This window comes from Vulpes lagopus, chromosome 10 (genome assembly GCF_018345385.1).
Source record: "Vulpes lagopus strain Blue_001 chromosome 10, ASM1834538v1, whole genome shotgun sequence".
Classification (NCBI taxonomy): Eukaryota; Metazoa; Chordata; class Mammalia; order Carnivora; family Canidae; genus Vulpes; species Vulpes lagopus.
In genome coordinates, this window is record NC_054833.1 from 93,513,876 (window position 1) to 93,528,784 (window position 14,909).

The 14,909-nt window shown below is 49.9% G+C and overlaps 1 protein-coding gene across 2 annotated transcripts; it reads left to right on the plus strand.

Annotated features, from left to right (window-relative positions):
* The first annotated feature begins 425 nt into the window (after window positions 1-425).
* On the plus strand, window positions 426-13,705 carry GINS2 (GINS complex subunit 2). 2 transcript variants are annotated; one of them, XM_041770340.1, is made up of 5 exons: window positions 426-582; window positions 2,497-2,611; window positions 8,908-9,007; window positions 12,671-12,797; window positions 13,037-13,705. In XM_041770340.1, the coding sequence occupies exons 1-5, from the start codon at window positions 493-495 to the stop codon at window positions 13,160-13,162; spliced, it is 558 nt and encodes a 185-aa protein (XP_041626274.1). In that variant the 5' UTR covers window positions 426-492; the 3' UTR covers window positions 13,163-13,705. The 2 variants fall into 2 exon arrangements, with proteins under 2 accessions (XP_041626274.1, XP_041626275.1); XM_041770341.1 differs by having other exon boundaries at window positions 13,019-13,149.
* Window positions 13,706-14,909: the final 1,204 nt, after the last annotated feature.

The following is a 14,909-nucleotide window of genomic DNA, read 5'->3' on the forward strand; positions in this document are numbered from 1 at the left end:
ATATGTCTGGCTTGGTCTCAGCCACGACCTAATAATCAATGCACTTACTCGTGTCCCGGGGCGGGACCCAGTGCCACGTGCACCGATCTCCACCCCAAGCTTGACTCAGAGGGTAGGCGCTCAGGACAGGTGAAGGGACGCGGAAGCGCGGGGACCGCGGCCGGAGAGCCCGCAGCGCCAGGTGCACGGCGCGAAGCACCGCCTACCGGAGGAGCGCGGGGGGGGGGCGGGGCCGGCCCTGCCGCGAGGCTGGGGGGCGTGGTCTGCTCAGCCTCGTTGACGTTGGCCAATCCGTGGACTCGAGGCGGCCGCCGTTCCCGCCTCCCGCCGCTACGAGGAGAGCGCCGCGTTGCTATTGGCTGGCCGAGGCTTCTTCCGGCCCAGGGGGGCGGGCCCCACGCGGTGGCGGGAAAGCTGTGGCCAGGGCCCTTCACCCCGGACTGTGAGGGGCTGCCGGTTGCGACTTGTCTCGGGCGGGTCTCTGTGGCCAGCATGGACGCGGCGGAGGTGGAGTTTCTGGCTGAGAAGGAGCTGGTTACCATAATCCCAAACTTCAGCCTAGACCAGATCTACCTCATCGGGGTAAGGGCTGGGGCAGCCATTTGCCTGAGGCCCCAGCGCCTGGGAGACGCGGTAGTGCTGGGGTTTCCGCGGACACCCGCCGAGTGGACGGGGCTGGGGAACCCTGAGTGGTCGGGGGGGGGCCCTGAGGGGGGGACGCCGAGGTGGGGGGGAGCACCTGAGGGGGGGACGCCCAGTGGTCGGGGGGAGCGCCTGAGGGGAGGACGCCCAGTGGTCGGGGAGCGCCTGAGGGGGGGACGCCCAGTGGTCGGGGGAGCGCCTGAGGGGGGGGACGCCCAGTGGTCGGGGGAGCGCCTGAGGGGGGGGACGCCCAGTGGTCGGGGGAGCGCCTGAGGGGAGGACGCCCAGTGGTCGGGGGAGCGCCTGAGGGGGGGACGCCCAGTGGTCGGGGGAGCGCCTGAGGGGGGGGACGCCCAGTGGTCGGGGGAGCGCCTGAGGGGGGGACGCCCTGTGGTGGGGGGAGCGCCTGAGGGGGAGGACGCCCTGTGGTGGGGGGGAGCGCCTGAGGGGAGGACGCCCAGTGGTCGGGGGAGCGCCTGAGGGGGGGACGCCCAGTGGTCGGGGCGCCTGAGGGGAAGGACGCCTGAGGGGGAGCGCCTGAGGGGGGACGCCCAGTGGTCGGGGGAGCGCCTGAGGGGGGGACGCCCAGTGGTCGGGGGAGCGCCTGAGGGGGGGACGCCCAGTGGTCGGGGGAGCGCCTGAGGGGGGGACGCCCAGTGGTCGGGGGAGCGCCTGAGGGGGGGACGCCCAGTGGTCGGGGGAGCGCCTGAGGGGGGGACGCCCAGTGGTCGGGGGGAGCGCCTGAGGGGAGGACGCCCAGTGGTCGGGGGGAGCGCCTGAGGGGAGGACGCCCTGTGGTGGGGGGGAGCGCCTGAGGGGAGGACGCCCTGTGGTGGGGGGGAGCGCCTGAGGGGAGGACGCCCTGTGGTGGGGGGGAGCGCCTGAGGGGAGGACGCCCTGTGGTGGGGGGGAGCGCCTGAGGGGAGGACGCCCAGTGGTTGGGGGGAGCGCCTGAGGCGGGGACGCCCAGTGGTCGGGGGAGCGCCTGAGGGGAGGACGCCCAGTGGTTGGGGGGAGCGCCTGAGGGGAGGACGCCCAGTGGTCGGGGGTTGCCTGAGTGGTGGTGAGGTATACCTAGGGGTTATGCTGAGTGGTGTGGGGGGACTACCTGGGGGGGTACAATGAGTGGTGGTGGTGGGGAGTTCCTGGAGGGGATGCTTGGTGGTTGGGGGGAGTTCATGAGGGGGGTCTCTGAATGGTATATGGGAGGATACAGGGTGGGGTGACCTCGAGTGTTGGGGGAAGAGATGCAGGTGCTGTGGGGGAGTACTGGGGAGGGAGAGACACTGAGTGGCCAGTGGTGGGTTGGGGCAGGGGTACAGGTTGGGTGGATGCAGAGGGGAGGAAGAGGTGAGCAGGTTCTCATCCTGGGCCCAGCACCTCAGCTGTTCCAGCCACCTTCCCTGCAGCACCCTGCAGGAAACCCATGCTCAGGTGAGCTGGCCAGGTGTGCAGCTGAGGACAGTGCCCACGGCCTGATCACTTGATTGGAGCTACCTTGCTGGGTGTATGTTCACAGTTGGGCTTTTTCCTTTGGGTTTCTTTTTTCTTTTTTATTTTTTTTAATTTTTTATTTATGATAGTCATACAGAGAGAGAGAGAGAGAGAGAGAGAGGCAGAGACATAGGCAGAGGGAGAAGCAGGCTCCATGCACCGGGAGCCTGACGTGGGATTCGATCCTGGGTCTCCAGGATCGCGCCCTGGGCCAAAGGCAGCCAAACCGCTGCGCCACCCAGAGATCCCTCCTTTGGGTTTCAACTTCTGCAACGCCTTTTCCCTTGTTGGACAGCAGTGGGGTCCAGTAGTGCCCTGTGCCATGTTTTGTCTTACCAGGACTTGGCTTTTCTTTGGCAGGGGGACCTGGGGCCTTTTAACCCTGGTTTACCAGTGGAAGTGCCTCTGTGGCTGGCGATTAACCTGAAACAGAGACAGAAGTGTCGGCTGATTCCTCCTGAGTGGATGGATGTGGGTAAGGACCTGGGTGGAGCAGGGCCAGGTGACACCTTCCCTTAGGGTGCAAGCATGGAGCCCCTTCCACTTACTCCAACATCCACTGGTCAGCTGAAATTTTAAAAACATTTTATTTATTTATTTGACAGAGAGTGCAAGAGAGGATGAGTGGGAATAGAGGGAGAAGCAGACTCCCTGCTGAGCAGTGTCCCGCGGGGGGGGGGGGGGGGGGGGGGGGGGGGGGGGGGGGGGGGGAGGGAGGGGCTGCTTGCGCGTGTGTGTACACACACACACACAACTGAGCCACCCAGTGCTGATCAGCTGGAATTAATGAACAGTTAGAGATTCACCTCTTAGTTTGCTGACCACTATTACTAATGTCATGTTAGTTTGAGGCATCTACACCAAATTTCCCTCAGATTTTGATTTTAAGATAATTCAACTTGCTTTATTTTTTTATTTATTTTTATTTTTTAAAAAATATTTTGAGAGAGTGAACACGGGGTGGGGGAGGGGCAGAGGGAAGGGGAGAAGCTGGCTCCCCACTGAGCGGGGAGCCCGAAGTGGGGCTCAATCTCAGGACCTGAGATCATGACCTGAGCGGGAAGGCAGATGCTTAACCAGCTGAGCCTCCAGGTGCCCCTCAACTGGCTTTAAAATTAAGAATATTGTAGGGTGTCTGGGAGGCTCATGTTGGTTAAACTTATGCCTTTGGCTCAGGTCATGATACTAGGATCCTGGGATTGAGCCCCTCATTGGGCTCCCTGTTCAGCAGTAAGTCTGTTTCTCCCTCTGCCCTTCTGTATGCCTGTGTGTGTGTGCTCTTTCTCTCTCAAAATCTTTAAAATAAAATTAAGAATATTGTATGGCTTCGAAGAAACATTTCTTCTAACTTTAAAAAAATAACTATATTGGGGTGCTTGGCTGGCTCAGCCAGTAGAGCATACTACTCTTGACCTTGGAGTTGTGAGTGACCTTGGGTTCATAAGTTTGAGCCCCATGTATCGACCAGCAAATTAAGTAAGGAGCAGGGTTCTCTTACATTATAGAGAATGCATGAAAATAATGCATCATCCAAACAAGGGAATATTACCCATATAAAGGAATGACGTACTGATCGTGCTTCAACTGAATGAACCTTGAACACATTATGTTACATGAAAAATAGAAAAGACACAAAGATCATTTACAACTTTGAATATACTAAAAACTATTGAGTTGTACATCTTATTTTTTTAAAGATTTATTTTAAAGGAGGAGATGGAGAGACAAAGAATCTCGAGCAGACTCTGCAGTGAGCAACTGTGCAGTGAGCATGGAGCCTGATGCAAGGCTCGATCCCATGACCCTGAGATCATGACCTTAGCCGAAACCAAGAGTTGGACCCCTAACCGACTGTGCCACCCAAGTGCCCCTGAATTATATATTTTATTTTTTTAGATTTTTATTCATGAGACAGACAGACACACACACACACACACACACACACACACACACACACAGAGGCAGAGACACAGGCAGAGGGAGAAGCAGGCTTCATGCAGAGAGCCTGACGTGGGACTCGATCCCAGGTCTCCAGGATCAGGCCCTGGGCTGAAGGCAGGCGCTAAACCGCTGAGCCACCCAGGCTGCCCTGAATTATATATTTTAAATGGGTGAATTGTATAGTGTATTGATTATGCCTCACTAATAAAGAAAATTATGGGGGGCATCTGCATTCAGCTCAAGGCCTGATCCTCATGGTCCTGAGATAGAGCCCTAGGGCGAGCTCAGTGCTCAGCAGGGAGTCTGCTTCTCCCTCTCCTTCTGCCCCTCCTCCCACTCATGGGCACAAGCTCTCTCAAATCTTTATTTTTAAAAATTTTTTTAAAGGTTTTATTTATTTATTCATGAGAGACCCAGAAAGAGAGACAGAGAAACGGGCAGAGGGAGAAGCAGGCTCCATGTAGAGAGCCCAATGCTGGACTCCATCCCAGGACCCCTGGGATCAGGACCTGAGCCAAAGGCAGATGCTCTACCGCTGAGCCACCCAGGTGCCCTCTCTCAAATCTTTAAAATAAAAAATAATGTATCAACAACGCAGGCAGAATTTATCCTGAGCCTTTGCAGTCTTCTTCCTATCTCAGAGATAAAAGTGGCTCATTATAGCAAAGAACATTGATTTTATTTGGAATAGAGGGGGCATGTAGAGTTTGAAAAGCACCTGAGTGATTTTGATTGTCCCCTCCCAATTGGGAATCAGCCAGGGTCAGCTCCCATCTAGGAGTAAGGACATTTTGAGCCAGGCACTCTCAAATACAGTTTCAGAAAGATTGTGTGGGCATTTTCTCCTTCTGGTCCTAAAGAGGGGGTGGCCCTGGTAGGTATGCAACAAAGGGAAACTCCTAATTTCTTCTGCTGAGGGGCTCTTTGACAGGGAATCCCCTCAGTTCTGGTTGTTAGTGCTAGTCCCCTTCTGGCAGTTTCGGTCCTTTCAAACCGAATAGGGGCAAGAGCCTGTCTTCTTGCAGGCCAGGCAGTGAAGTGAAGGTGTGGAGAGAGAGCCTGAGCTTTTTCACAGGCCAGGCCCATGCTGGGGTGAGCGGTAGTGAAACCCCACTAGTTTGTCAGTAGAGCATGCCCAAGAGACCACTGCCCTCTGCTTCTGCCACCATACAGTTCTACCTATTCTTGTCCTATGAATGGAATCATCTATTAAGTCTGTTTTTGTCTCTTCTGTGACTTTTTTTTTTTTCTTCAAAGATTTGAGAGAGTGCACCTGTGTGAGTGGAGGAAGGGGCAGATAGAATCTCCAAACAGACTCCCCACTGAGGGCAGACCTCCCATCACCTGACCCAGAGATCATGACCTGGGCTGAAACCAGGAGTTGGGTGCTCAACCAACTGAGCTACCCAGGTGCTCCTCTGACACTGTTTTTGAGGTTCATTCCTGTTGTTGCACGTGGCATTACATCATTCTTTTATTGCAAATACTATTTCATTCATGATAAAATATTCCACATTTGGGTCACCCATTCTTCTGTTGGTGGGTATTTGGATTGTTTCCCATTTTTGGGTATTGCTGATTGAGGGGGTTATGAACATTCCTATTGAAGTCTTTTTGTGGAAAAAATGTTTTTAATTCTCTTGGGTAAATACCTATGGTCATAGGGTGGACTATGCTTGACTTTGTAAGAAACCGCCACCCAGCCCTCCAGAATGGTTGAGGTATTCTGATCCCACCAGAATCATGTGAGAGTTCCCAGAATTTCACATCCTGGCCAACACTGGGTGATGTCACTGATTCATCACAGTTTGAACAGCAGTATTTCATACTCTGATTTAGATGCGAGAAAAGAATGTCAACTGTATAAAAATGTCTGTGGAGAGAGGGCAGGAGGGAGTTATCCAGGCTGTGAGTCTGACCAGTTGCCAGAGGTGGACAGGCATGGTTAGAGTCTAGGTGTATTTCGAAGGAGAATCTGCAGGATTTGCTGATGGACAGGCTGTAGGATCTGAGAGAGGAGAGTGAAGAATGAGTGCCAGTGTGGCTGACCTGAGCTACAGAATGATACGGAGTAGCTTGTCTCCTGAGCTGGGAAAGGCTTCAGGAGCGTGAGGGCTGGGGTAGGGGTCCAGAGTTGGGGTTTGACCATGTCACATTGGAGATGCCTATTGGATATCTAGGTAGAAATAATGTGGGCAGAAGTATTTAGTCAGGAATTTGGTGAAGGGACTTATTTGGGGATATGAATGTTGAAGTCATCATGAGTGCTTGAATGATATTTAAGTGAGGCAGGATGACATCACATGGGATATGGGTTTAGGTGGCCAAGGGGTCAGGGTTCTGAGCTCTATACCCTAGTGTTGAAAGAGAGGTCAGGTAGGGCTAGAGGAATCCATGAGATAAGAGAACTCAGAGTGTGGTATTCCAGAAATCAAGTGGTAAATACACTCCAAGCAGGATTGATCGTTGTCAGCTGTGAAGACAGATGGAACCGTTGGGTTTGGCTGAGCAGAGGTCATGGGCCTTGGTGTTGAGCAGTGTTTGTAGAAGGGTAGACTAGACACCCACCTGAGTGGTCGAAGGAAGGAAGTTAACTATTTTTTTAAAAAGTGGTTTGGTAGCTGATGTTGGGAGGATTTTTTTTTTAAGATCTTATTTTTTAGAGATGCCTGGCGGCTCAGCGGTTGAGTGTCTGCCTTCTGCTCAGGGTGTGATCCCGGGGTCCCAGGATTGAGTCCTGCATTGGGCTGCCTGCATGGAACCTGCTTCTCCCTCTGCCTGTCTCTGCCTCTCTGTATCTCTCATGAATAAATAAATAAGCAGACGCTTAACCACTGAGCCACCCAGGTGTCCCCGATTTTGTCTTATTTTACCCTCCCTTCCCCTTTGATCGTCTGTTTTGTTTCTTAAATTCCGCATGGGTGAAATCATATGATCATTGTTTTTCTCTGACTTATTTCACTTACTAAGGTTTTATTTATTTTTAAAATTTTATTTATTTGAGAGAGAATGAGAGTGAGAGAGATCACAGCGAGGGAGAATGCGAACCAGACTGCCTGCTAAACAGGGAGCTTGACTCGGGTATTGATCCCAGAACCCTGAGATCGTGACCTGAACCGAAGGCAGACACTCAACCAATTGAGCCACCCAGACACCCCTAGACTCTTTCTCCTTCTCTTTTAATTTTTTTTTCTTTTACTTTTTTAATAAATTGTATTTATCTATTCATGAGAGACCCAGAGAGAGAGAGAGGCAGAGACACAGGCAGAGGGAGAAGCCGGCTCCATGCAGGAAGCCCAACGTTGGACTCGATCCCAGGTCTCCAGGATCAGGCCCTGGGCTGAAGGCAGCACTAAACCACTGAGCCACCAGGGCTGCCCTCTTATTTTTTTTTTCTTTTAAAGACTTAGAGCAAGCAGGGAGAGGGGCAGAGGAAAAGAGAAGCAGACCCCGCTGAGTGGGGAGCCTGACTTGGGGCTGGATCCTAGGCCCCTGAGATCGTGACCCGAACCAAAATCAAGAGTCAAATGCTCAACTGATTGAGACAGCCAGGCACCCTAGGATTTTTCATTTTAAGATGGAAGCTATTGTAGTGAGTTTGATGGAATGGTTAAGTAGTGAGGACAACAGTGAACGCTCGAGTGAGTATTGATAGGGTGGTGTCCTATGAAGGTTGGAGAGGAGGTCCAGGATACACCTGGATGGCTGTTCCTAGTGCACAGAGACAGGTGTGGAGGGGGTTGGGAGCAGTGTACCAGCAGGAGTGTGCAGGTTCTCAGAAGGAGAGCATTAGAGTGAGCAGGTGAATGGAACAGGGGAGTAAATCGGGTTGTAGCGTGGCACCAAGGGTCCCTGAAGAGGGGACCCATCACTGACAGATTCCCCCCACCCCCAGCACAGTGTGTGTGTGTCCCTCAGCCACAGTGGCCAGTCCAGATTCAGGACTTTCTCAGGCCCATAAACCAGGGAGAGAGGGGTGCTGCTGCTGGATGGAATTGGGCTCCACTGCTGGATTCCAGATGCTGGGCTTTAACCCCCCATGATCATCACCCACCCCCAGGTTGGAAGCACTGCTGGTCTATGTCCTCTTGCTCTCCTCTGAACATGGCTTCGTATACATAAGTAAATTTCTCCGGTCACTGGTTACTCTCTTCACCTTTTGCATCAAAGGTAGAACACTTGTCTCTTTCCCTAAGAAAAGAATTTCTGACTCAGACACAGTTTCATCAGTACTACATCCCGCAGGCCAGAGCAGCAACACCCACAAAAATTTACCACCTTCTATAAGAGAAACTTTTTTTTTCTTTTATTAAAGATTTTATTTATTTACTCATGAGATACATAGAGAAGCAGAGACACAGGCAGAGGGAGAAGCCGGCTCCATGCAGGGAGCCTGACATGGGACTCGATCCAGGGTCTCCAGGATCAGGCCCTGGGCTGAAGGCGGCGCTAAACCACTGAGCCACTTGGAGTGTCCCCCGCCCCCCGCCCTTTTTTAAGATTTTATTTATTCATGAGAGACAACAGAGTGAGAAAGGCAGGCTCCATGCAGGGAGCCTGATGTGGGACTTGATCCCTGGTCTCCAGGATCACGCCCTGGGCCAAAGGCAGGTGTCCAACTGCTGAGTCACCCAGGTGTCCCTATAAGAGAAACTTTTGAGGAAATAGGCCCTGAATCCTCTAATTAGTGATATGGTACTCCAAAAAGTGCTTTTTTCCCTTTGTTTCTGTTAGTTGATCCAATAGGTAATGTAGACACCTGATAAAGTTGGAAAACTTAAATATTTTGGGCATGGTGATGGTAAAAATGTATGCACTTCTAAATTTCAGAAAAGTTGGAGAAGATTAGGGATCACGAGCGGAAGGAAGAAACCTTTACCCCTATGCCTAGCCCTTACTACATGGAACTTACCAAACTCCTGTTAAATCAGTAAGTATGTGTCCTCCTTAGAGCCACGTGTAAAGTGAAACTCCTGATTCTTGTCCCTTACACCATCCCTCCTTTCTCATTCCACATTCAACTCTGAGGTGAGGGGTATCCCCGGCCACTTAGTTCCTTGTGTCAGTTACCTGGGGGGTGTTTGTATGCACATACTCTCTTGCCTGGGCTTTCTTCCCACCTCTACCTCTCCTGGGGAATCCCTTGTTGCTTTATCACTTGACACTGGACCCCAGTGAGTCTCCATTATCATCTCTAGCCTTTTTCTTAACTGTAGCTCTGTTTTATTGGTGAAGCTTTACTGTGTCTGTGTTTTATTGGTGAGTCTTCCACTGTGTGCATTTGAGTTCTTGTATGTCTTTCACAGGAAAGGCCCGAGGGCTCACACTTGCTCTGACCCTAGCTGTAATGAAAGCCCATTGGGGGCAAAAAGTGTGGTGTAGTAGCTTTTTTCCCTGTGTCCATTTTATGGTTCCCCATTGGCTTCTAATTCATTCTCCATGTTGCAGCCAGAGTGGACTTTTAAAGATGGAGCTGCCATGTGACATCCCTGTTCTTTGGAGCCTGTCCAGGGTTTAGACTAAAGTCTTCATGATGGCATGCAAAGCACTGCCTAGCCTGATCAACTTCTGCCTTCTCTCATGGCTTCTATAATTCTTCCCTCTGATTTTTCGGGTTCCAGGCTCACGTTGGCCTCTTTTACTTCCTTACACATACCAGGATCCTCAGGGCTTTCATATACTGTTCCCTCTGTTCGGTAGGTCCAGCTATTCTCTGTTCCCTCCTTTGGTTTAGCCTAACTGGTGCTCCTCACAGGTTAAGGATGCCAGTCCTCTTGGCAGCTCTGTAGCCCCCATGGCATTTATGTGTCAGCTGTAATCTCCTAATCACTAGTCAGGCTGTGCCCTCCCACCCCTACCCCAGTTGTAAAGGGTGGGGACTGGGATGCCTGAGTGGCTCAGTCAGTGAAGTGTCTGACTCTAGATTTTGGTGCAGGTCATGAGATTGAGTCCTGTGTCGGGCTCCACACTGGGCATGAAGCCTGCTTGAGGTTTTCTATCTCCCTCTCCCCTTGCCCCTCCACCCCCAATCTGTGTACACATGTGCTCTCTTCCTCTAAAAAAAAAAAAAAAAAAAAAGTGCAGGGATTGTGTCTTGTTTGTCCTAATATGGTGCCTGGTGCATACATATTTATTGAATGAAATCAGAAGGGGACAGGCAAGTGTGGATGATCTTGCATGGGAGATATTAGAATGTAATTTGCAAAATGTCAAGCTTTTGAAGCCCTGAGCACTTTTTTTTTTTTTTTTTAAAGTAGGCTCCATGCCCAGTGTGGAGCCCAGTATGGGGTGTGAACTCACGACCTCGAGATCAAGACCTGAGCTGAGACCTAAGTCGGATGATTAGCCGACTGAGCCACCCAGGTGCCCTCTGAGCAACCTTTTCATTGATGGATTCAAGAGCAGAACTATAACAAAAATGGGGAAGTTCCCTATTGTCTGCTGTAGAGCATGGGCCAGGGGCCCACTGCATGACACTATTCAAATGAAAATTTGTGGTACGTAACATGGACTTGCTCTTAAGTTGATGTATGAGACTACAGTTTACAACATATTAAGCATTCCAGTAGATAGTGGAAATAGTCACATGGGCTTGAGCCCCACTTAGTGGGGAAGAAGTGTGGGCCTGTTAATCAGAAGTTCCACACTGAAGTGTGATGTCCTGTTCAGAGCATGTGGGGATGCAGCCCTAATGTCTGGTGGTGCCAGAGAAGGCATCCCTTTAAGAAAGAGGGAGGGAAGGGACACTCTAGGTAGAAGGCAGGGACATGTGAACGGGCATGGTATGTTTGGGGAAGCAGAACTGTTGGGGCAGATGTAGACTAAGTGAAGGGACAGGATGCTGAGGCTGTTATTCTGTGGCTGCAGTGTCTTGGGGAGGTTGTTTGGCAGGGGTGTGTTGTCCAATGGATCGGAAAGCCTTCTGTGGCAGTTGGCAGGGGACTTGGAAGGGAAAGTACAGAAGCAGAGGTGAGGGCCATCTTCACCTTTAGTTTTTGAAGTTTAGGATCTTATGTATGCAGTTTAAACTTTGGTTTTATGATTCTTTGTAATTCATTTGGCCAAGGGACCTAATTTTACCTTTGTTCTGCAGTTAACAAGTACCTGGGAGCCTTTGTTCTTTAACCTGCTGTCCAGAGCATAAGATCCAAATGTTTGGTTCTTAAATACAATCCACTATGTAAATTTTATACCACTGATTCTCCACTACTAATCACAAGCTACTTTCAGCATGTGGAGAGGCCACTTCCAGCTTTCCTAGCATGCCTGGTGATGGACCGTGTTAGCTTCTATTTTCATCTTCTATTTTGTTTTTCCCTTCAAAGGTTAGTTTAAAATACAGCTCACTCGGGTCTTGATCTTAGTTAGGGTCGTGAGTTCAAGCCCTGCACTGGGCTCCACACTGGGTGTGAAGCCTACTTAAAAAAAAAAAAAGGCTAGAATGGTCAAAGGATTCATAGTGTAGCTCAAGACAGGAAGGCTGTCACACTGACCCTTGTTGATTCCTGTTAAAACTTTTACCCAGAATTTGCTGTGTATAGGTATGTTCAGTTTATGCTAATTTGCAGTTTCTTTAGTTTCTGTAAAGTGTATTTTTATTTTCTTTGTGGAGTGAGACAGTACCTAGCCTTCAGAGCTTTTGGGAGGATAGACATGCTTTGTAGTGCTGAGCACAGTGCCTGGCACAGAGCTGTTATCTTCTTTCCCTGGCAGGTTGTAAGCCCTTGGATAAATATTGAGGTATGAGCAACAGCTGTCATGACCTCTTAGCGAACCGTCGAAGCAAATTCATTCAAGATGGAAATTCTATCATACAGAACACTCAGTTACCCTGAGACAGAGAATGTCCAACTTAGAGCTTATTCTCTGAAGTCCTCGTATTGTAACCTGTCAGGGGATAGTTAACGTGAGCACAAATAACTGCGTGGGTCATGGCTGAATTTTCTTGGCACCAAGCTAAATTGCTAGAAAGGTTTACATTTTAATATTGAAAACAAGGCACCTGGATGGCTCAGGTGGTAAAGCATCTGCCTTCAGCTCAGTTTGTGATCCCGGGGTCCTGGAATTGAGCCCCACATCAGGCTCCCTGCTCAGCGGGAGCTTGTCCCCCCTGCTTGTTCTTTCTCTTTGAAGAAAACAAATATTTTGCTCCTGTTTTCCTAAAGCCAAGCAGCACTTTTTTTTCTTAAGATTTTATTTATTTATTCATGAGAGACACAGAGAGAGGCAGAGACACATGCAGAGGGGGAAGCAGGCTCCATGCAGGGAGCCCGACTTGGGACTCGATCCCAGGTCTCCAGGATCATGCCCTGAGCCGAGGGCAGACGCCCAACAGCTGAGCCACCCAGGCGTCCCGCAGCATTTTTTTTTTTAAAGGCCATTTCTACCTAGAGGAGTGCCTGCCTGGCTTAGTTGGAAGAGCATGTGATTCTTGATCTTGGGGTCTTGAGTTTGAGTTTCAGATTAGGTGTGGAACCTACTTAAAGGAAGACCCACTTCTACCTGGATGTTGCTTTAGTTTACCAAGTGCTTCCTTACTTGATTCCTACCCCTGACCCCCTTCCCTCCCCACTACCCACCACCCTTCTTTTAGTGCTTCAGACAATATCCCAAAAGCAGACGAGATCCGGACCCTGGTCAAGGATGTGTGGGACACTCGCATTGCCAAACTACGGGTGTCTGCTGACAGCTTTGTGAGACAGCAGGAGGCACATGCCAAGGTAGGTATGCTCAGGGAAGGGGCACAGGGATCCTTCCTGTGGCAGCTGCCTCTCCTCACATGCCCTCAAGGCCTGGTGCTGCTTGGATTATTACAAGCAGGGATTATTCATAGTGTTGTGCCTCAAAAAAAAACCCAAAACCTGTTATTCATCGATTACTTATTTTTATTCAGTAGATTTTACATTTTCTCAAATCAAGCACTCCTGAACCAACCCAGCAGGTTTTCTCTTGTGTTTAGCTGGATAACCTCACCTTGATGGAAATCAGCAGCAGCGGGCCTTTCCTCACACAAGCACTCAATCACATGTACAAACTACGGACAAACCTGCAACCTCCTGAAAGCACCCAGTCTCAGGACTTCTAGAGAAGGCTGTGAACTTGGAAAGAAAGGCTTTGTATCTCCCAGCGGAGGCCTGCCGGGTAGTGTGTGTGTCCAGGTCATAATGGAGGTACTGGTATCTCTGGAGCTCTAGAACCCCTTTTGAATGTATGAAAAACTGTAATGAAACAAGGAATGGGTTCATAACATTGTTGGAAAGCAACAGGTTTGTGCTTAGTCTTCAAGACATTCTTTAATTCCACATCTGTCTCTAGGGAACCAGCTGTTCTTTTATGGGGGAGAGAAAGTTTTGGCAAAACAAGTTATTTTCCCCAGCAGAGCCTGCGGTCTCCTGTGTGGCATTGTCATGTGCGTGAACATTCAGTGATGTTTAGTGTTGCTTGTAAGTGAGAAATGTAGTAGGAATGATGATGTGGCCTGGGGCTTTTTTCCTTTCTTGACCCTGATCTCTTGGGCTAAATTTAGACTCTCCTAGAGTCTGTTCACACAGAGGAAGATGGCAGATGAGTGGTAAGATGTTGACCAGGGTTCACCATCTAAGCCCAATAAAGATGGACTCCACCCACATCTTGCATTGTTTTTTTTTTTTTTTTTCCTTGCATTACTACCAAGTAAAGAGAGCAAGTCATAAAGCTGAAATGGTTTGACTGATCCAATGGGATGTGTGGCAGGCAGGGGTGATATTCAGACTGACACTTGGGTGTCTCTTGTTCTTTTGGCTATTTCTGGTTAAGGTGTAGCAGGTTTTTCACAAGAAGAAAGCCAGGGAACTCCCTGGCTGCTTGAAGCTCAGCTGCCATCATGAATGACACAGTAACTGTCCAGATGAGCAAGTTCATGACCAACCAGACTCCTTCAAGGAAACAGATGGGTCATTGGTGTTCTTCACCCTGGGGAAGGCAACAGTATCTAATACAGAAAATCAAGACAAAGTAGCCACAATGTACAAGACCACACCAGATAACATCTTTGGATTCAGAAGCCATTTTGGTGGTGGCAAGACAGCTGGCTCTGGTGTGATTTAGGATTCCTTGGATTATGCAACAAGAGGAAACAAACCAAAACACTGATGTGTAAGACACAACCCATATGAGAAGAGAAAGACCCAAGGAAAACAGCAAAAGGAACGCCAAGGCAGAATTAAGAAAGTCTAGGGGACTGCAAAAGCCAAGGCTGGTGCTGGCAGACAGCTCAAGATTGGACGACAGGAATAAAGATTCTGCAGTGACACTATCTGTGGTGATTGTGCAGATCTTTCACATTAATAACTTTATAATTTTTTTTAAAAAGCCCAGGGTAAACAGATTGCATGATCTGGGGTGTGTGAATGAGGCTGAAGTCCAGATGTTGGGAGGGGAAATCGTGCCTATATTGCTGCTCTTGCTGGATGGAGAGAACCGGTTGGAGGCAGTGGTCTTAAGGAAGGGTCCATTTCTTTTTCTAGGAGAAACTTTTCAATTGTAGTGGTTTAGAATTGCCCTAGAACTAACCTTACCTTGAGAGGAGAAATGAGTCTCAAGTCCTACAGGGTAGGGTTCTGTCACCAGCTGGTTTTTGACCATAGCACTGCTGGTCAGACCATGTTCTGCCTAGGGCTTTTCTGCGTGTACACGCACGATCAACTGAGCCTAGAGAACAGTTTCTGGATTTTGCCCTTCAGTGTTCAAAGCCCAGATGCCTGTTACTCAAGTACGGTTTCTCTGTTCCAGATCACTACTCAGCTGTCCCTCTGACAAACATCTGAGGGTTATTATTTGAACACTGCAGGGTC

Excerpts from the sequence above, each read along its gene's own strand:
- GINS2 (XM_041770340.1), top strand. The coding sequence starts at position 493 with ATGGACGCGGCGGAGGTGGAGTTTCTGGCTGAGAAGGAGCTGGTTACC. Across the intron at positions 9,008-12,670 it reads ACCAAACTCCTGTTAAATCA|TGCTTCAGACAATATCCCAA; the intron begins GTAAGTATGTGT and ends CCCTTCTTTTAG. Across the intron at positions 12,798-13,036 it reads AGCAGGAGGCACATGCCAAG|CTGGATAACCTCACCTTGAT; the intron begins GTAGGTATGCTC and ends TCTTGTGTTTAG.